Below are 22887 nucleotides of genomic sequence, written 5' to 3'. Positions count from 1 at the left end.
AAAATAAATTCCTTTTCATATGGGGTTTTAATAATTTAATATTAAATGTGTCTAAATATAACCAAGTATCTTCCCTCGTTATTTTCAAGGTTCCATAAATTTTGAAAGTATTATATTTATGTGATGGAAAAGGGGTCACCCAGTGTGCCCCCTTTCTGTCAGGCATGGTGTCACAGGTGATCCCTGTATAACTTCCCTTCACCTGGGTTACAAAGAAGTCCAGACAGATCTTTGTAATCAAAGAGCGCCTCCCTTCTGAGGGTCTCATTTATTAATGACCGCCATAAGCACAAGTAGAGCCTTGCTCAAATATACCCAGGGGTATTTGTTGCCTTAGGCTTAGTCCAACTAAGGGTCGATGACTCCTTCCTTCAGGAGCCTCTGCTTTTCTGCACCTGAAACAGTCTCTGATCTGGAAACCCTTCTCAGGATTACCCCTTTTCAGTCCTTCCTTAAGCAGAAGACTGGGTTGTATTAATTACTGCAGCAGTTTCTCTTTACACAGGAGTCTCCCCAGCTCTCTTCTCTGGATCTCGGTTGTAGATTAGCCAGTTGTACAGCCTTTACTAGCTTCGCCAGTTGACCCCTTTTCCTTAAACTTCAGGCTTCTCAGCAGGCCAGCTTTCCCTGCTGGTGTCTCCTGGTGTCTGCAATGCTATGAGAGAGGAGGCAGCCTTTATGCTGGTCCCCTTCTCTCTGCTCATCCCCAATTAGTGAGGTGAGAGGGAGAGCCTTGTACCACCCTATCTGCAAAGCTCCTGGCCCCAGCAAACATTTCTTACTCCTGGGACCACTTCCTTTCACCCAACATCTTCCAGGTTTGTGTGTGTGTCTCTAAAATATGTATCAAACCTGCCAGCCTCTTAAAGGACCATGCCACATGACAGGACAGGGTGATGATTAGACCCAAGAACCCTGACATAGTCTAAATAATGCTGATGCCACTTATTAAGGTTGTCACACTGCCTGGAGTGGCTCATGGCCATGAATGCCAACATCAGGGCAGACTGTCAAGAAACAGACACAAACCCCAAACTGGAGGTGTGTTCTATACTTAGATTTCATCAACCAAGTAACAAGTATGAACTTCTCAGAAACTATAACAGCCTTAATAGGGAGCCACAGACAGTCCCTGTGAGTAGTCTGTGGCCCCAGGCAAACCTGCCTCTGTGACAGATGGTCCCTTACACCAAAAATCACAACAATATTCAGGTTACTCCCAGTCCCAAAGGACCAGTCATTTACCCCAGGCCAAGTGCACCCTAGATCTCTCACCAAAGACAATGCTTATAGCCAGTCTTTCATAAACTAACTAAAGGTATTAATCAAGAACAGAAATAAGAGAGTTTATAAGGCTAAAGCAGGTAAACACATACACAAAAATGAGATACAGTCTTAGGTTCCAAAAGATGATGACAGCTGATATAATATGCAAGTTTTATAAGCCCTTTAGGGCTAATTCAAACTAGACAGCTGGAGGAGATCCCTTGCTTATGCTTAGAAATCTTTGCCTCTTCAAGTTCAAGCAGCATAGGGATAACAATTTCTCAACAGGTATTTTTATTCCCTTCTCATAGTGTTCAAGCTGTGATGGGATGAAGGCTTTTGCATTACCCTCTTCAACCTATAGAGTCTTTTGTCCACAATGGCTTCTCTGATGCCTGTAGACCTTCTTTTGTTGGGAGAGGAGATAACCGCTCTTGTTGTAAACTAGCACTTCACACTTGGTAAAATGCTTCTCCTTTACTGTGTGGGATTTACAGTCTTAGCAAACATTGTTAAAGTTGCAGAACCAACATTTAAACATTACTTTAGAATATGGGATACAGATATTATAAGTAGGATTAATACATGCAGCATCCTATAAGATTCCATAAAATTAAACACATTCTTATAACTAAAATATCTATTTTAACAGTACTACCGCACAGGTAAGCCAGACTGGTTTCCAGCTATGCATTTGTCAGAGTTCATTGAGGCCTGGGGACTTGGTATGAGCCGGCACCAGGTTTGCCAAAATCACCAAGGTATTCTTGTGAAATATAACCTATGAGTGCACAGTGCATTTTATAATGTATTTTACTGATCATTGGCTGCTGTAGGTTGTGTGTTTAGTCTGGGAATTGGGCCAATAAAGGGCTGCTTACCAGGAATGGTGCTAGTTCACTTTAACTGGAAAGAGAAACAATTGGTAATAATGAATGTGATACTATAGAAACCACTGTGAGCAAAATCTGTGTGTGTGTGTGTGTGTGAGAGAGAGAATATGAATTATAGCTATATCCTGGCAGCTATAGTAATTGATTCTATTATCTGTAATTTTACCGGGATTTTAACTGCTCTGGTTTACAATGGATTTATCAGAACAGTTACATGATATTGTTTGTTTGCAGCTAATTACAATGAGTTTCGGTGTGCATCCTTTTAAATTATTGGTTCCTCTCTTCTGGAGAGGCTTTTGGAGCTGTATGTCCCTTGACCTCTCCTCCAATAAATTATGATAGTCTGCTAATAGCTAAAATATATGGCTTACTATGCCACTCCTATGCACGTTTCATTGGTGGCACTGTTGTTTTTAGTGCCTTTTTTTTTTTTAAGGAGTTCTCATGTGTCCTCAGCAAAACAAACCTTCCCTAATTAAGTGGCCCAAGAATCAAGTTCAAGGTCCTCAATGGCCAGGGCCATTAGTCGTGGTCTGCCCATGTGGTGCTCTAGCATGTCAACTTCTGAAGAGGATTTAGCCTGATGGGAACCATTGCTGCTACTCTCTTCCCAGCTATGTTTTGTCTGTTTGGGCTCCCCTTGCCCTCTGCCAACCTCCCAACCCTGCCAGTGTTGCTGTGGGAAACATGACAGTTCCTTGGAGGCTAGCCTGCTGTGGGACATAGAAACAATTTAAGGTGGTTGTTGGCATTCCTGGAAGGGCATGTACCTGCGGCCATTGAACAGTGGAATTCAAAACGGTGACCAGAGCCGTCACGGTGGGACACCTCCTGGAGGCTACTAAAGTCGATGTAAGTAATGCAGCATCCACACGGACACTGTGTTGACCTAACTACGTCAACCTAAGTGCAATGTCTCTCATGGAGGTGAAGTTATTAAATCGGCATAGCAGGTGAGTTACATCGGCAGGAGTGACATTTTAGTGTAGACGCTTACAGAGTTAGGTTGACACAAGCTGCCTTGCATTGACCTAACTCTGTAGTGTAGACCAAGCCAAAGTGACTGGATTCTGGGTGGCTTGTTTTTAGGATGCCAAACTTGGAAAAACCTTGAAGAAGCCTGTTTGTTTTTTTTTTCAGGAGGCAGGTTCTCAGCTTGCTTCCTGCTTAACTGTTATGTTGTATTACTCCAAATGTATTTAGTGCTGTGGAAACATTTAGTAAGATGCAGTTCCTTCCCTGAAGAGCTTAGTTGTCTGCTGGCAACTAAAGAAATTGCTAACTTAATCTGTTAACAATGCTTTAGTTGCTAGGAGTTAAAATTACTAAAGCAGAAGAAGGGAGAGTGGGGCAGGGGGAACTAGAGTGGTGTTGCAATGTGTGATACCCTGAGATGGAGTCCCCCTTTGGGCTTTTCCTGGGTGGTGTCGCTAAATGTTGCACTCCGGCCTCTACTATTTGGTTATTTGCACAAATAGGAAAATTCTAGTGAACTCTTACTCAGTGCAGTCTTTCCTACACTCCTACTGAATGCTATTTTTTTCAGTAGTCCTATTTGCAATAGTTGGGATCAGACCAGGATTTGTGCATATGGCACAGATATATGCAAGCCTACTATATTGGAGCATAGATGTGACTGCACAGAGTATTCCTTTCCTTTTCTGTTTCAGGCTCCTGTGAAGTGTGAGAGGGGGTAGGATCTGGAGCAAAATCACCAGTGCCTGACCAGGCTAGAAAAACACATGCCCACATAAAACACTGTAGGTGTCACATGGGCCCAGTGGCATATTGGCAGTGCTTCATGCAGGCCCATGAGACCCAGATCTATTCCTGTGGTACCGGAGATGGGAGTATATCCTTCAGAAACACACAGTCTGGCAAACTAAAGAACCATGCAGATGCTATTAGCCAGAAAGTTGGTGAGTATGGGTAAACGTAGCACAGGAGGAAGTGAAGCAAAAGGAATCAAAAGTGAAGCAAAAGGTGCCCTTCAGGAAGAAAATTGTTCGGTAGAAATTCAAAATAAACACTCATACAGTAAAATGAGGTCCGAAAGGGGACGGGATGGATTTTGTGGAGGAATGAATTCAGTTTCCCTGGCTTGTGAGTCTTTTGTTGAAGGGTTAAGATTCATTTGTTAAAGAGTAAGATTCAAATGTATTTTATGATGTGGTGCATGTGTACCCAGGGGAAGAGGGTGACTTCTAGAAGCGAAATGAGTGGAACTGCTAGCTGGCCCTAATTATGCACTTGACAACTTCACATGCTGTTCCTATTCCAGGATGACAGCTTCTTATTCAGCTTTTTGTGCTGGTTCAGCACATCACTTCTAGGGACATTAGTTGTTAGGAAAACAACGTTTCACTAATGGTGTGTATCACTTTCAGGCAATTAAAAAAAAATCCTCTTCCTACACACATTAGATTGCAACAGAGAAGAAAATAGTAGAACGTTCCAGATGGGAAGAAGGCTTGTAGGCAGGAAAAGTATCTGGGTTTAAAACTACTGTAGAAAATATTAGTGGTGGTGGTGTTTGTGTTGCACTGTGGTCCGCAGCCCCCATAGTGCTAGACACAGTAAAACCTTCCAAATTAAATTAAATGGGTATTTTTAAACCTGCCTGTCTGAAAAATATAAAAATATCTATACGTTTAAAACTCTTAGGGGTACGGACTTTGTCTTCATAACTGTCTGTAAAGCACCTAGCATGTTGTTGATATCATGTGAATAATACATACTCTTGTGGTTCCCCAAGGAGGAATAGTTTGTACTTCCTTTGGTTGTTTGGTAGCATTCATGATTCTGCTCCTGCTATTGTGCTGCTTGTGCACAAATAAAAACGTTTTGGGCATTATTACAAGTTAAGGTGAAATGATTGCTTTTTATAGTCCATGCTGGGAAGGACCCTAGGAGGCTCAAGATATCTGTGAATAAGCAGCATGGTTACTCAGAATGACTCTGCTACGGTTTTTTCAGTGAATTTTCATGGAGCACTAACTTTCACACAAAGCCCTCTCTTTTCTTTCCATTCCCTTTAATGCCCTGCCAAAATCCCCATTGAGTTACTCTCATTATCAATACCTACACTGAAACTCCTCACCAACCATTGCAGAGCATTTTCATTACATGCCCCACAGCTTCTGGGTCCTGCTCCAATAGGAGGTGTAGTTTGAGTAGAGCTAGTTTTAAGGGTGCAGTGGCAGAGCCATTTACTTGATTAGGTTTTTAATAGATCTTCATTCTTACTAGTAAATGAGAGGTTTTTTCCTTCATGTGCAGAGTCTATTATATTCTTAAGTAATTATTGCTGTTATGACTTGCCACCAATATCTAAAACAGATGACAAAATGCTATGTAAAATTCATGATTGTTTCTGTTTAAACACCCTCCTGCCTAGTCTATGCTGCACAGTTAGGTTGGCGTAAGGCAGCTTACGTTGACCTAATTATGCCAGAGTATACACTATAGCCTGTCCCACAAATGTAAGTGCCCTACGCCTTTCATGGAGGTGGAGTTATGTCAGTGTAGTTAGGACAATGCAGAGTATGTGTAGACACTGCGTCGCTTACATCAGCTGTTGGCTGTCTTGTCAATTACAGGGCTCCGCTGGGTCTCTGCTACAAGCCAGGCTGCCACCCAGGCTCCCAACTTGGGCTGCTGCCCGGGCTCCCCACTCCCCACGGGGAGTGTTGCTGCCACCCAGAGTCCCAGCTCCATGCTCCTGGCTGGGAGCCTGGCTGCCCTGTGTCTCCTCGCTTCCCGCTAGGAGCTCAGCAGCCGACCAGGCTCTCAGATCCCCAATAGGAACATGGCAGCCAGCTGGGCTCCAGGTGCTAATTTCCCCGCCAGTGGCGAGAAACCAAGGGTGGCTGTTCCCCCAGCTTTGGGCAGGGAGTGGGGAGGCGAGAAGCCCAGGGGGACAGCAGGGCTCCCAGTGGGAAGATGCATGGAACTGAGAGCCCTGGCTCTCAGCCCCCCACACTTCCTCTCTTCAGTCAGTGGAAGTGCTCTGGTGAGGACACACACCACTAACAGAAGGAGGATAGTGTGGACATCAGCCACTGTAGTAATCACTGCAGTGGCTGTAAGTCGACCTAATGTAAGTTGATTTAAGATTGTAGTGTAGACATGCTTTCAGACATAAGCCATTCAAAGAACATGAGTGTAAATCAGGACTTGCTTTGCTGGGAGGTTTCAGATGTACTTGGCTACCTATTAGCAGCTTGTTAGTTTATCAAAGAAAGAAGCAACAGGAGGTATATGTGGATGTGTCCAGTGATGAGCTGCCAGAAACTGAAGAACCAGTTCTTTCAGTCGCTCCGAGCCTTTGGTGGCACTTCGGCGGCGGGTCCTTCACTCGCTCCGGGTCTTCGGCAGCACTGAAGGACCCGCTGCCGAAGTGCCGCCGAAGGCCCGGAGCGAGTGAAGGACCCACCGCCAAAATGCCACTGAGGGTTCGGAGTGCTGTCGGGTGAGTAAAAATTCACAGGGGAGCCTCCCCAGCTGAGAGCTCAGGTGGGATGGACAGGACAGTCCTGCGAGCTGCATGTGACCCGCAGGCCGGAGTTTGCCCACCCCTTTAACAACCGGTTCTAAACTGGCTTCTAAATTTAACAACCAGTTCGCACGCGAGTGCGAACTGGCTCCAGCTCACCACTGGATATGTCTAAACTTAATCTGGATTTGCAAGGGCATCCATTATGACTAAGGACCGTGACTTAAAGATGCTGTCTGAAGGTCAAAGTGAGCATTTTAATCAAGGTTTTCTCCTGGAGATTGAACTAGGTGATGCATCGTTGACTGGTTTCAGAGTAGCAGCCGTGTTAGTCTGTATCCACAAAAAGAAAATAAGGTGCCACAAGTCCTCCTTTTCTTTTTTGCATCGTTGACTGTCACTCTTCTCTGTTTCAAGAGCTGCTGCTCTCTGTGAATCTGGGAAACAACTGATGATGACACCATGTAGCCTCCCACCCACACTCCTCTGTGCTCATAGAACATAAGAGTTTGTTGGCTGCTGTGATCTTTGCTCTTCCCCAAGATTTGCATATGTCCGTGCATGAATTAAGTTGCAGTTAAAATTCAAAGAAGAACATCAGAAAATGAAAAACTGAAAGTTCATGCAGCACTTTTAACTAGGTAGCTTTGCATAGCATGTATTTTTATCATCTAATTTAACAACATATATAGTAACATATTGAGGAATACATTTAATAAGAGAAATATCAGTAGAAAATTGTACATATATACTATATGATTTTGCATTAATGGATTTCTTCTATTTCATTTTCCCAAGGTTGGTTGTGCATGTTCCTTTTTAGTTTTTGAAAAACAAGGGGCAAGAAAAAGTACCATTCCCAGAGCTAACAAAAGCCAACGGATACTTTTGAAATAGGATAACCAGAATGGGAAACATATGTTATGCTCCCATATCACAGACGTGTCAGTTGTTGTCTAATATGTAAATCTAAGCAGATAGATGGTTGGTTGACTTTTTTGGTTTTTTTTTTTTTTTTTCCTCTCCTAGATGAAAAGGAGAAATTTGAACCCACAGTTTTCAGGGATACAATCATCCAAGGCCTCAATGAAGCTGGTAATGACCTGGAGGCTGTAGCCAAGTTTCTGGACTCAACAGGCTCCAGGCTAGATTATCGTCGCTATGCTGACACACTCTTTGATATCCTGATAGCTGGCAGCATGTTAGGTAAACTTTTGTGCATCTTGTTGATGCTAGAAAATTTCTGTACATAACATTTTAGTGGAGGAATGTGGTTAAATAGTGTACACTTTGCTCCACGAAAGCTATTAAATCTACCCTCGGTTCTGTCTATCTTGGTACTTATTTAGTCTGCAATCAGCCCAAATCTACTCCAAAATATTTCAGCATAATGGTACTGGATGAAAACTCTATTGTGTCACTAACTGGAGAATTGAGAGCAAATAATTTGCATTATTGACTGCTGAAGCACAGATGTGAGCCCTTGATGTACTAGGAAAATTTCCACTCTAATCATTCCCACCCATGCAATAGCTACAAAAGCCAGCTTGAAATACATCTGCAGGACCCCTGGGATAAGAGTGGAAAATCAAACTTGAGACCTTCAGAAATGCTGTCCCAACTTGTGAGTATCCTGAAGACGTGACAGCACTGAGGATTTATGGATTACAAATGGGAAAGGAATACAAACAAATGAAGACAGCCTGTTGAAAGGGCGATCAATAGTAATGATGCAGAAGCGAGCTGCTGATTTAAAAAACAAACAAAAACAAAAAACCAGAGACAATTTGAACAAATTTATTGGGGGAAGATTGGTAGGCAGAAGTAGTTTTCAATAAATAATCAGCTGCCTAGCACTTATGTCTGAATCACAACTCTGTGTTTTTCCATTTTATATTTAGTAGATTTTCCTAAAGCATAATGGTCTATATTTTCAATATTAATTTTACCGGAGACACTTTTTTTTAGCATCTTTTATGTTCACATTCTGTTTGGGGTGCTTGATAACAAACCTGTATCAATAACCTTTTTCACACCATAACTTTATCTAGTTATTTCCACTGTCTGCTTTTTCCTCTAGAAAAAAGTTAGTTCTCAGCTCTGTCCCCTGAAACTTAGTATTAATATATCGGCATAAAAATGGTAGAGGAGACAAAATGTTTATGACCCTAATTCTCTTGGGGCTGTTGACATGCTTGAACTGAGACCTATTCCTGGATTAAATTACTATTATGTTGTATCGGCATACAATATAGTTAGTATAATTATAAATGGTCTCTTTAAAATACATCAGTTATTGGTATTAAATATATAAGGGGGTTTAAAGTAATTTCATACTTAAAAGCTAGACTGTCAAAAGTATGTGCCAACTCTGAATGTTTACATGCACCCCTTGATTTGCTTGCAAATACTAGTACGTGCAGATTGGAGTTTGGTCACGCAAGCGTGTATAGCTATGCTATTTGCTTGTAGCTTTATTACAGGGGTGGACAAACATTTTGGCCCAAGGGCCAAATCGGGATTGTGAATCTGTATGGAGGGCTGGGTAGGGAAGGCTTTGTCCCCCCAAACAGCCTGGCCACTGCCCCCTCCCACTTCCCACCTCCTGACTGCCCCCGTCAGAACACCCAACCCATCCAACTCCCCCTTCCTTGTCCCCTGACTGCCCCCCAGGACCCAACCCCATCCAACCCCCCCTGCTCCCTACCCCCTACTCCCTGTCCCCTGAGTACCCCCCGGAACTCCCTGCCCCTTATCCATCCTCCCCACCCCCTTACCATGCCGCTCAGAGCAGCAGCCTCACCTTGCCGCGCCGCTTGTGCTCGCAGCCACGCCGCTGCACTCCCTGGCAGGAGCGGCGGGCCAGAGCACAGGAGGCATGGCAAAGTGAGGCTGTAGAGGAGGGGGGACAGCAGGGCAGGGGCCGGGGGCTAGCCTCCCCGGCCGGAGCTCAAGGGCCGGGCAGGATGGTCCCGTGGGCAGGATGTGGCCTTCGGCCTGTAGTTTGCCTACCTCTGCTTTACTATGCCAATCCATAACTGAACAGATCTGATGCCAATAAAGCTAGTTTTAATATGGTTAAATGTACTCGCTAGGTATGGTAAGCAGTAAAGAGATTAGCAGCATTTTCTGAGTCCTAAAACAAGTGATGATGTGCTAATAGTTTTCTTCAGAAAAGATTACATTAATATGTTTGCAAACAGGGATGAAAATTAACACAAAAGTGCCAGTATGTTTATCAGGTAGTTGGCACCAACCAGTAATCCCCACAGGACCACATCCTGCACTCACCACTCAAAGCCAGCCAAGATTTCTTGTCATGACTCTCAATCCTCTGTAGGCTCAGTGGTCTGTAGGATGTGGCACAGTGTGGAAATCCTGATTGTTCCTTTCTCTATACGTGCCAAATGCCACCACAATCGAATAGTGCTCTGGTTTTTTTTTTTTTCTTTTTGCTGTTGCATCTGATGCCCATTTTCATTCCACCTTGAACTCAGTGATACTTAAGAGGTTATAAGCTTTAGTAAGTCTTAGGGGCCTTATCTGAACAATGCATCTTTATTGTGCTTTTTATCTTTCTTTTTAGCCCCTGGAGGGACACGCATAGATGACAATGACAAGACCAAGATGACCAGCCACTGTGTATTTTCTGCAGATGAAGATCATGACACTATCCGAAACTATGCTCAGGTCAGGGTAGGAAGGGAAACCCATTATTGACAGGCCACTGTAGTCTGTTTATAAATCATTAGAAAAGATAATAGATTCATAGATACCAAGGTCAGAAGGGACCATTATGATAATCTAGTCTGACCTGCACAACGCAGGCCACAGAATCTCACCCATCCACTCCTGTGAAAAACGTCTCACCTATGTTTGAGCTATTGAAGTCCTCAAATTGTGATTTAAAGACTTCAAGGAGCAGAGAATCCTCCAGCAAGTGACCCATGCCCCATGTTACAGAGGAAGGCGAAAAACCTCCAGGGCCTCTTCCAATCTGCCCTGGAGGAAAATTCCTTCCCGACCCCAAATATGGCAAGATTCACCAGCCAGATATTACAGAAAATTCTTTCCTGGGTAACTCAGAACCCACCCCATCTAACATCCCATAATAGCAATAAATCTGCAGATTGACCATGCAGTAGACTAACTACAAAGGAGTTAAGTAGTATAGTTAGGTACTAATCTGCCTTTGTTCCCTCTAATCTATAAGCATTAGATAAGAAAAAGGATTTCGAGAATTATCTGGTCACAATTCCTTTAAAAGACAATTATAGGGCTGTCAAACATATATCTTTGATCATATTTCTTGTGAGGTTTGTCAATCATTTCCTATTCTTCTCTTTAGTTTGTGCTGTCCTTTTCTACATACAGAGTTATTTTATTAGAGGTTTTAGCAAGTTTATATATAATTAACATATGGAACATAAGAGTAATGACTGAAAAATTTAAAGCCTAATCCTACAACTCTTCCTCATGCAGGTAATCGGGATTTGCACAAATAGTCCAGTTGATGTCAGTGACCCTCTACATGTTATGAAAAGGTTATTCACAAGAGTAAGAGTTTGCAGGACTGGAAAAATAGGCCTATGTGAAATAAATACAAATAAGCAACGAACCTTAAGACGTTATGCAAGAATATCTCAAATCACGTAACTCCTTAGTGGAGTATGACAAATAATGATGACTAATAGCAGTACATAATAATCTGTAATATTCTAATAAGGATGAGCATTGTCATTACAGAAAAATATGAGCCACCCTATAATTCTGCATGTAAGTAAAACTAAATTTAAAAAAATGAAATCTCATTAGTGTGTGTCCAGATATAATAAATTACAGTATCTGTTATTTTGTAAATAGTATTTATGTATCTAATTATTATTGTAACATGATACAGTACATGAAAGAATAAGAACCATTATCCCTGCCAACGTGTTCAGGTGATCTACAGACCCTCACAAGACTCATACAAAGGGCACTAGCTTCAAGAATTGTTTGAATAGCATATGTTGGCTGAGAAGTGTGAGGCTACTTTAAAAAGTCTACCTGGAGGAGTGAAATTATTTTGTGTAGCAAGCAACATGTTTAGCCACTCCACCCTTTGCTAAGAATATGCCACTCTTTCTAAGAATATCTTTATTCATAATATTTATTTCACAAAATTGTTGCTTTTGGTTCTTCAGCGTGGATAGATTTTTAAGTTGTCTGGTAATGATAACTGGAAATATCAGAAATTTAGCTTTGCAATAGAATCTGCATTTAAGTGTAGAGGCAAGAGGTTTGAAGGGACTAGAAATGCAGCACAGTGAAAGTAGTTCTACCAAAAGTCAGCAAAACAAATCAGTATTTGTCGTTAATAACTGAATTGATGCTTCCATTACTGACTCTGCCAACTCTTTTTGGACTAACAGGAAACAGAGGTTTGACTCTAGCATGAAGGAGTGAAATTAAGGCTAAAATAACTGTTAAAGTAACTCCAAGAACTGCTTTAATCCTGCAGGCCAGTCTTATGCCAGTGCATACTTGAGGATTCTTAAATGTGCCAGTAATGCCACTACTTGCATGGCACTTTGTTGCTCTGTGTAGACGAGCCCTGTGTGCACAGCAGGGGTATGATTTCTAAAGTGCACGAACACGTTGCACATTAGCTGGTCCTTGTAGACACTATTGTTGCACATTATAAGGTTATGTCAGCACTAGAATAAAAGTCCTGCAAGTCACCTGATTGGCTCGGGCTCACGAGGTGGAAGGGAAGGGTCCCAGAGCTCTGGCTCGAGCCTGAGTCTGAACATCTACATTGCAATTAAACAGCACCTTAGCCCGAGCCAGAGTCAGCTGGCACGGGCCAGCTACGGGTGCCTAATTCCAATGTAAACATGCCCTAAGTATCCCAAAACACTTCACTTCTCCACATTACAAATTGTGTCATAATATGTAACATTTTCTTATTTTTTAAAACGCAAAAGGCTTAAAAACCCTAGCTCATGATTTTCATTCTCTTTCCACATCTTAATTAACTATACATTTCCATATCAGTATGCCTCTTCACATGGCCATAATTCATCCTTTATTTCATTTTCTGCTGCTCTGCAACAAGCGTGCCAGTCATAGGCTCTTAACAGCCTTTTAAAAATACATTATTGGAATAAACCGATTCTGTCATTTACCTCCAGGTCACAATAACCTGGCAACAACAAAAAAATTAAATGATATTTATTGTAAACCACCTCCCCCTCCCAGTCGAATGCCATGTCAGTCACAAGCCTGGTGCTGGCTCTGCACAGTGGTGAGAGCACTGATTTTCAACCTCTCTCCTCTCAACACCCAACACACCCAGGCCAGTACAGCCACAGTCGCAGTCTGTTGCCCTCCACCTTTTACCAGTGCTGCAGTCAGATGGAGAGGACAGGGAACAAAGGATAAAGAGACAGAATGGGGACAGATGATACGGAGGCAGTTATGGGAGGGGAAGAGAGGGAAACAGACAAGTGGAGGACAGACATGAATAGAGGGCAGACGTGGATCTGAGGGAAAAAGATCGGAGTATCTTGAGGGGAGGGGAGAGAATTGGGGAGCCCCTAGTGGGAGGAGACCTTTGTCCCCTCAGGAGAGAACAGGGAAAGGCCCACTGCCATCTCTTCCCAGCCATCCCCTATAAGAATTAAAAACAAACTGAGAATAGATGGGAGATGTTCCTGAAGATGCCAGTATGGGGAGAAGGGAGAACCCCTTCTGCTTATTCTCTGACTGTACTAGAAAAGGATATGTATGCATACACATACAGACATGGGAAGAACCTGCTGAGGCGAGGAGGGGGTTTTCAGTGGGGAGTGAGAAATGCAAGGGTCTGTATGAAAAGTTCAAAATGTTTGGGGCCCTGAATTAAGATACTCTGTCATAAATATAAAGGGAAAGGCAACCACCTTTCTGCATACAGTGCTATAAAATCCCTCCTGGCCCTAGGCAAAACCCTTTCACCTGTAAAGGGTTAAGAAGCTAAGGTAAGCTTGCTGGCACCTGATCCAAAATGACCAATGAGGGAACAAGATACTTTCAAATCTGGAGGTAGGGGGGGAACAAAGGGGTCTGTCTGTCTGTGTGATGGTTTTGCTGGGACCAGATCAAAGGAATGCAGCCTCCCAACTCCTGTTAAGTTAGTAATCTAACTAGAAAATGCGTTAGATTTTCTTTTGTTTCATGGCTGGTAAAATAAGCTGTGCTGGATGGAATGTATATTCCTGTTTTTGTGTCTTTTTGTAACTTAAGGTTTTGCCTAGAGGGATTCTGTGTTTTGAATCTGATTACCCTGTAAGGTATTTACCATCCTGATTTTACAGAGGTGATTCTTTTACCTTTTCTTTAATTAAAATTCTTCTTTTAAGAACCTGATTGATTTTTCATTGTTCTTAAGATCCAAGGATTTGGGTCTGTGTTCACCTGTACCAATTGGTGAGGATTATTATCAAGCCTTACCCCGGAAATGGGGTGTAGGGCTTGGGGGGATATTTTGGGGAAAGACGTCTCCAAGTGGGCTCTTTCCCTGTTCTTTGTTTAAAACACTTGGTAGTGGCAGCATACTGTTCAAGGACAAGGTAAAGTTTGTACCTTGGGGAAGTTTTTAACCTAAGCTGGAAAGAATAAGCTTCGGGGGTCTTTCATGCAGGTCCCCATATCTGTACCCTAGAGTTCAGAGTGGGGAAGGAACCTTGACAGTCCTATTAAAATAATCTGAAAGTTACCAGAATGTTAATGTTACGCTCCAATAGCACTGACTGTTGGTTTCTTGCATAGTTGTTCCTGAAAAGATTTTTAAAATAACTTACTGTAAATAATAATAACTGTAAAGTATTCTGCCTCTCCCTCTGATCATAAAGCATTTTATGATACTTTGTGTCAAGGTCTTTGTTAATAAGCCTGCATTACTAAAGGTATTCAGCCCTAAAATCATGGCATTACAGGCCCCCCTCTATTTGTTCAATCCCCCAGCCTTCTCAGGCAGCTGTGTTGTTAGAGGATGTATGCAAAGTGGGGACATCCTCATTGTTTCACTCCTGCAAATGGAGCTATGAATGGGGAAAAAGGGAAGTAGGGGCACTGGAGAGAGAGAGAAGAGAGGGGAACAGGGATGAGAGGTTGGGAATCAGAACATTTGTCATGGTAGCTTGTGAGACAAGGGATTGTCACACAAATGCGCACAACACCTGTTGTACTGGGTAGCTGCTAGTTTCCTGGAAACGCAGTGTATTTGGTCATATCTAAAGGAAAATCGTATAATAAGACATAAACGCATAAGAAGCCACTAATCCCTACTTCTTTCTCCTCAGAGCTGGAATAGATCTTTTTTTTAAAAAAAAAAATCTGTATTCCAAGGTTTATCACGGATAAGTTATGAGTGTTCTTTATTGACTTACCAGAGACCGTGCTAGTTCCTGGCCCCCTACTTATAAAATACGCTGACTGTTTTTATCCCTCTAACTTAATCTGTTTTGTATTTAGGTCTTCAATAAACTAATCAGGAGATATAAATATCTGGAAAAGGCATTTGAAGAGGAAATCAAAAAGGTAATGTTGGTGCCAGTATCTCTTTGGACTTAATATCACCTACCCTCTGTCCAAAGTAACTGCATATTCTTGTCTTGATTTAACTTGGCTGGGTCAGAGAGTGCAAACTGCAACTCCCCGAAGTGGTAGCTTTAGTTTGTAACTGAGGTGCTATAAGAGCACTGCCTGTGGAGATTGTCCAGGGCACGTGCTGAGTCAGTGCATCCTTGGCTCCCCTGACTACCTGTGCCCGCTACTTTCTCATCTCAGCCTGTGGTGCTTGATGGCTGTGGAACCACCTGGAGAGTACTCATTGGGATGAATTTCACCACCAAGGCCCTATATCAACAGAACCCAGAGTAGTATCAAACTCCTAGTATATATTTTCTGTGTAGCGAATGCAAATCTACCACGCATTGAAGTGAGACTGCTTGTATGAGTTGTGACTAGTCTGGTGTGTATAGGTTGCAGAATGAGCCCTTAGGTGTTTAGGAGGCTTTGAGTGCATGTCTGTGACATGGTAAGAGCCAAGTATCACATCGGCAGAGTTGTTGTTGTATTTGCTTACTTTAGACTTCAGTGAATGTGGTGGTCATGTTTTGAATTGTGGCATTTACTGAAATACATGGAAGGTTGAAGAAATCTGTGAAGAAATGTTTGCACTTTTACACTCTTCTGGCCAGAATTAATAGAAAATATCATAGATTAATGGTTGGAATAATAAAACTGTGGCCAGTGCTGATGTGGGTATAACTTCTCCTGTGGTTAAAATATCTCCATTTAATAAAAATGAGCAAGAATATGCAATACTGTTCCAAGTATTAAATATCATGCACAGAAAAAGTGAGGGAGTGTCTTTCTGATGTCAAACTGACTCCCTTTACAAATACAGTGGCTTAGGGATATTGGCTCTTATTTGCACATTCTTGCTAGTTCACGAGGCTATTTTATAGTTGTGGTCCATATACCTTTTAACTGATGCTGATTGCTTAGTGCATCACTCATTGTAGAACTCAATTTACCTCTGCTCCCTACACAAATCTGATGTTCTTGCTGTTAATTATTTTAATCATTGAAATGAGAAATGTTGACTCATTGCATTCAAATTACAGAAAGCGTTCTGCATCTTTAACAAAGGAATACCATGTCACTTCAAACTGCCTCTTCTTTTTAACTTGCTTTGTAATTTGCTTCACTTTGAGTTTTGTGCATTTTTAAGAGTGCATATTGCACAATCATGCCAGTTACAGGTTGTGGTCAATACAAAGTAATTTGAAGCTTTTAAAAAAAAGGATTGATAATCATCAGTTCAAATCAGTAGTGATAAAGTAGTTACCTAAAATGCATTGCTGGTGTTCTAGCACATGTGAACTGGTATCAATCCCATCTCCAGTGGCAAGTAACTCAGCTGAAAAAAGATTTATAGTTACCCTTGTCAGCAATGTCAGTAGAGATTCCAGAGTAGCAGCCTTGTTAGTCTGTATCCGCAAAAAGAAAAGGAGCACTTGTGGCACCTTAGAGACTAACACATTTATTTATTATTTAATTATATAATTTATAATTTAAATTATATACATTTATTATTCCAACACTTAACTGGGTGTGGAAATATTTTTCTTACCCTTCATGGTGGCTGTTTGATATTAGGGTTGAAGCGTGTTGTCAGAGCCCTGAGGGAAATCTTGCACTACTGCTCGCTAATCCTTGGGGATTACTGGAGGGTATTAGTCTCCAGGACTGCAAATCTGGCTATTTTTGCTTACTCCAGATTAACAAATAAGACTTACCGGTACCTTTCAGCCGTACCTCCCCAGGCTGTGGTCTTCTCAGGCCTCACAATTTAATTAGATATCAGGCTGGGTTAGATTAGTAGTTGGATGAGAGCTATCAAGAGCCTACTCTGGTGCTCTATTTGCCAGTGCCAGGGGAGAGGGAAGGGGCACCCTTCTCTTCTCCATCCCATTTCAGAGAACTGGAACCCATGAGGACGCTGGCAAGGGTTAGGGCCTGTGCTCCCTAGTAGCACCATGGTTGCCCTTTGTACTGGATCACAAAGAAGGCTCATTGTGTCCACTTTGTTCTTTTTTGTGCACCTACGCTGCAAGTAGCCACCATCCAACCTATAGAGTAATTTATTGTGGTGGTATTTCAGTATGTTAGACCTTTTCCCATCAAATATTTACTGTGTCTTCCTTAATGTGCAATAAAATGCATGCCTGGATGTTGATAAACAGGATTTCTCCTAAAACATGTTCCTATGGAAATTGGTAGTTGAAAAGGGAGATAAATCTACATTACTCTTAGAAAGACACGAGAAGTGATGCCTTGATGATACCACCAGAAATGGTTTGTGACTGTCCCAGCAGTGAAATTGATACTCTGGCAGTTGCATCATCCAATTTAGAGTGTTCAGGTAGTGCTGGTGGAAAGTTCCACTGGGGTAGGAAAAGTCATGCTGAAAATCAGGGCCAGACCAGCAGTCTCACTTTACTCAAGCAGGTGGTGTTTGGGGAATGTTTACTTTTTTTTTTTTAGGGTGAGATTGGCTGAGGTGGCAATGTGCACTCTTAGTGCTTGCTTTCACTGGGTCATATTATATTTCTTCCTGTTCATAATTATTACAAAAGATCACTGATAGTCCTGTGCACCTTGAGAAGCATTTCCCTTTCATGTCTGCTTTTGGCTTTCAAATCTTATTGAAAAAGAGACTTAAAAAAGAGGATTTTTTTATAAGGACTTTCTCCCAATTGCATAAGTATGCCACAGATTTCAGTAGCAATTTCTCTCTGATGAGCAATTTTTAATCTAGACTTTTATTTCATGCAAGGAATTTCAAAAATTGTTGGAAAGGGTGTCCTTGCACAGTGATTAAATTTGCTAACCCTCTATTATTAATATTGTCAGTTAAAGTTCATGCCAGTAATTCACAGATCCTGTATGTAAATAGGCAACCTGGTGAACTGTCACAGCCCAAGTAAGAGAGACAAGATGGGTGAGATAATAGCTTTTATTAGACTAGCTTCTGTTGGTGAGAGAGACAAGCTTTTGAGCTTCCACAGAGTTCTTCCTCAGATCTAGGAAAGGTACTCTGAGTGTCACCGCTAAATACAAGGTAGAACACAGATTGTTTAGCATAAATAGTTAACACATATTTCAAAAGACCATTCAAGGTGAGGTGGCTTGTTAACATCCCTCCCGTCATGGAAGCGGGGGAGGGAGGGAAGAATATTATAAACATCGTGCTAAAGGCAGATCTGTAGATCTTTGTACATTTACCAGTAAATGTAAATGAGGCGTACAGGAGTATGTGCAAGTAGTGGGATATGGTACAAGGAACTTGGGTCATTTTTTCTCTTTCCCTAATGAAAGTAACTGCTCTGAAACTATGTAGAAGGATACCGGAAAGGTGGCTTTCTGAGAGATCAAATATGGATTAGGCATAAGATGCTGAGTAGAACAGAACTGACACAATCATAGGGTATTGTAGGTAGCTTGCTGTGCTTCTCTGTGGATCTGTAAAGTGCTTTATTTTGCAATGCTGACAAGTATTTTTAAAACAATTCTGTGAATCTTAAAGCAATAACACACTTCAGGAAGTGGGGTTATTCAGGAATAACTGCACTTTGTAGGTGTATGGAGGAATACAGTCTTCTCAATCTTTGTGCTTTTCCAGATTACAAGAGAAGTCCATATACCTTTTTGTTTACATAGGATATGTGTGGATAGCTTATACTGCACGGAACTTCACTTTAGGTTTAAAAAAAAAAATGTCTTGTAACACAGCACAATAGACCTGATCCTGGGCCCATTGTGCAGTTAAAACTCCCACTGAAATAAGTAGGAGTTTTAGATGTGCTACGAATATAGTACTGGAGTCAGTCATACTTCTTGTTTTTCATATTGGGAACCAATTTACATTCAGAACCAAATACAGTCTATCAGTAGGTTATAAACCACTTAGAATCCAGTGGGAGGTTCGGAACTCTTCTGAAATAACTTGGGCATTTTGTAACTCCCCAACAGAGGTTAGTAACAGTGTTAAGTAAAGGAAGAGCTCTTACAGATTTTCGTTGCCGATTACTTTCACAACAGCTTAGATCTGAATATCTTGGTGGGGTTTTTTATTGTTCCTAAGTGGGTTAATTAAAGATTTTGAAGTTTTTCCTTAATAATTAATTTAGGCTGCATTTTGCAGCTAAATGAGGATTGTATAATAATACCCTGGAACTAAGAAAATGATCCTGTACATAAGGTTCTCAGAGCTATCTTTTTTTTAACTTTATTAGTTCAAATATTCTTACAGCATCAACAGTGTATTAGGCATTTGCAAGCAGGAAGGCAAGGTCCCTGCCCCAAAGATATTGTATTGAAATGTAATAAACTTAAATAACTTTTTAATTAGAACCTGTCCCAAAAGACCTTTGTAAGAAGAATGTTTGGTTGGGGGTGTGGTGTGAGAAGAAACAGAAAACACTTAAACAATATTATGTGACTTCAGATCTTGCAGTAACCTTTCAAGAAATGCTAAAGTTCAATTTGTAGATTTCTGAAATTCAGAAGGATTTATAAATATTGATGTTGTAGGTTTTTAATACTATAATACATTATTTTTTTATGGAAAGAGCTGTAATAGTTTTTTCCCTGTGTCATTTTTCAAATGTTTGTGAAAAAATGTTTCTGAATAATAGCAATGTGTTCCTATTATTATTAGTGCTTTGGTAGTTAAAGATGTTTGTTCCCTTTATAATCTCCCTCTCTGTGCAGCCTATAGGAGTGTGGAACTCTGCTGTCAGTAGTAGTGGCTTTAAAAATAGCAGCTTTTTGCCCAGACTTCAGACCTGATGTGATTGGGTGCAACTTTACTGAAGATTGGGTGCAACTTTACTGAAAATCTTTGTCCCAGGGATTTTTGTATGTCACATGCACAACAATGCAAGCGGCACATCAAGAGTAGGATGGTCAGAAATTAATACTGGTTTGAAGTGCTAAAATGGGGAATGCACCCAATTTGGCTTCCAAGGGGTATACATAATCCTCCTTCTTTATTCGCCAAAATGGGGACCAAAGAGATGGGTGATGTAGCAGGAAAAGCAAATATCTGTAGGGGAAAACTAAAGATGCCTCCCTCTTACTAACAGCTTTGCTGGCAGTCTCAAACTGGAAGTTCTGAATTACTTTCACTTTCTCAAGGTTACGTTTCAGGTAGCACATTTAAAGGCTTGGATAAAGAAGACTTAAGTCCCCATGGCCATCAATCAGATAATTTGCACTGGCATTACATTGGAATATTTTAAAAATAGATTTCAGCTCTCACACTAAATGTTCTGGCTTCTGAGAGTTTTGACCCTGGCCGTTATTTTACCATTGGCATTTTCCAGCGTGCTTATTGTCTGAACACTTTGGGTTCTATATACAGAATATTAATAGGTCTCCTGATGTCAGTGTTCCTGTGGCTATTGATCGTAATTCACGGTTACAGTAGATTAAACAAATGCAATTTAAAATGAACATTTTAGATTGGTGCTATAAAATATAAATTCCATTTTTCCCCGACCTGGATCTGTTGGTTTTGATAACGTTCTTTAAATAACTTTTCCTGCTAACCAGTTAGCTGCCATGCTACTCTGGAGTCAGTCTGCACCTTCTTTGGAAAAAACAGCGTAGCCAAGTATTTTCTCACCCATATATTTATAAGTCTTCTAGTCCTCTTCATCTCAGATTTTCTTATGTTTTCTGTTTGAATCACAATCTTCTTTTGCTTCACACAGCAGGAAAGCTTGTATTTTCTTCTCAAACCAATTTGCTGCCTTACTGTAATTAATAATGGGAATGATGAGGTCTCAGAAGCAACTTAGGTTCCTGCATTTCCTTTGTCAGCTTTATCAAGGATATCAGTATTGCTTAAGTTAGGAAATTATTTTGAATTTTAGCTCCGAGAGAATCTGTTGTAATTGCATTTCCTGTAAATGTGGCAATGTGTGATGCTAAACTCTTCAGGCCAGATTCTGTTATGGTTCTGGTGAGTAGCACTTTACTCCACTAGCATTCCCATTGACTTCAGTGGGACTGTTTTAGAAGTAAGGGGTTCATCATCTGGCCCTTAATGTTCTTTACGACACATTGTCATTCTCTGTGGCTCAGATATGCCTGTTTGTCTGATCTGATCCACAGCTCCTGTTGTTCCTTAAAGCCTTTTCTGAAACGGAGCAGACAAAGTTAGCAATGCTCACTGGGATCCTGTTAGGCAATGGAACACTTCCTGCTGCCATATTGACAAGCCTTTTCACTGACAACATTGTCAAAGAAGGTAATTTTTTTGTGTGTTGTGTTTTTTATTTTTAAATTTTTTTTTTCTGATTTTAGCTTTAATAGGTTTGGGGAGAAATGTGTTTTGTACAACATACGTTAATATTAGAGACAAGGTGGGTGAAGTAATATCTTTTTAATGCGCTAACTTCTGTTGGTGAAAGAAGAGAAGTTTTTGAACTCCACAGAGCTCTTCTTCAAGTCAATAGTGGGGGTCTCTTATACCGTGGGACCATCACAGCAACAGCTACATTGCAAACAACATATATTAATAATGCTTCCCCCTCCAAAAAAAAATAGCTAGCCCTGCACAGCAGAGTGAGACACCTCACACCAACCATCATGACAGACTCTAAACCAGTGGTTCCCAAACCGTGGGGTGTGTCCCTCTTAAGGAGGCACAGAGGAACATTTGAGGGGGCAAAGTGGGGCCCAGGCCAGCCCTCAGGGAGGGGTTGGGAAGGAGTGTCACCCAGCTCTGCTCTCCCCTGGCCACAGCCGCAGATCCAGCTCCAGCTGCAGTTCCGGCTGCAGCTGTGCTCCTGGCCCCGGCTCCGGCTCAGGCTCCAGCCCTGGCTGCGGCTCTGGCCCCACTCCCAACCACAGCTCCCGGGGGAAAGTGGACAAAGTCCATTATGGGTAAAGGGGGGGGGGCTCATGACATAAAAAGTTTGGGGACCACTGCTCTAAACCCTCAGGGTTTAAACCCTGCCTGATCTGTGACTGACATCCCCCTGATTGATGGGCATAATTGATGCCTGTTCTGTCTGGCGGAGAGACACATCCTTGGTAGATAGGTCTTTGGTATACAAATCCTTCTCTGCAAGTACTCACAAGTCCTATGGAGATGCAGTTCACCTGGCAGTCAGCATCAGCCAGCAGACTTCCTGAGCAGGTAACCCATGCCCAATCATGAATGGTCCATGCAGATATGCTATCATTAGTGAACCCCCATAATACTTGTTTGTTATCAGAGACAATGCCAAGTATGAGAACTTTTGCTCCAGATGGGGTCTAACTCTAGGATTATTGCCAGATGCCTTCCCCCCTGAAGTATAAGAGAGGACTTCTCTATGCCTGCCTACTGATTCCCTTGATACCCAGAGTGATTTCCAAGATCAAAAGGTCATTCTTGTAGCTAATATGGGCTGAGGCAGTTTTGGCTGATATACCTATTACAGATGACCATCCATCCCGGATCCAGCTCCCAGACTGTCCAGACCTGATCTCTCAGTCCCATGGCCAGATGCTTTACCCAGACCCATAGTTACTGCATTTGGTAGCATGGCTATTGGCTGGCTGAGTACCATGGACTGCTCCCTATAGGTCAAGAAAATCCTGATACAGAAAGAAAAACATCCACCTGAAAAATCTTCTAAA

General features: G+C 41.7%; 1 protein-coding gene across 7 annotated transcripts in view; it reads left to right on the top strand.

Annotated features, from left to right (window-relative positions):
• BZW2 (basic leucine zipper and W2 domains 2) overlaps nt 1-22887 on the top strand; it is a 77614-nt gene that overhangs the window by 30735 nt on the left and 23992 nt on the right. For 4 of the 7 annotated variants that reach the window (XM_073333787.2, XM_073333789.2, XM_073333790.1 and 1 more), the window contains 4 exons: nt 7687-7863; nt 10244-10347; nt 15157-15222; nt 21373-21508. In XM_073333787.2, coding sequence (XP_073189888.1) covers nt 7687-7863; nt 10244-10347; nt 15157-15222; nt 21373-21508 — 483 coding nt within the window. Of the gene's footprint in view, nt 1-2776; nt 3015-3832; nt 4082-7686; nt 7864-10243; nt 10348-11312; nt 11434-15156; nt 15223-21372; nt 21509-22887 lie in introns of those variants that run through there. The other 3 variants (XM_073333788.1, XM_073333792.1, XM_073333793.1) reach the window with 3 other exon arrangements.

The sequence above is a fragment of the Lepidochelys kempii genome, chromosome 2 (genome assembly GCF_965140285.1).
Source record: "Lepidochelys kempii isolate rLepKem1 chromosome 2, rLepKem1.hap1, whole genome shotgun sequence".
Lineage (NCBI taxonomy): Eukaryota > Metazoa > Chordata > Testudines > Cheloniidae > Lepidochelys > Lepidochelys kempii.
The sequence above is the reverse complement of the archived record's forward strand: the minus strand, read 5'-3'. Positions and strand labels throughout refer to the sequence as shown.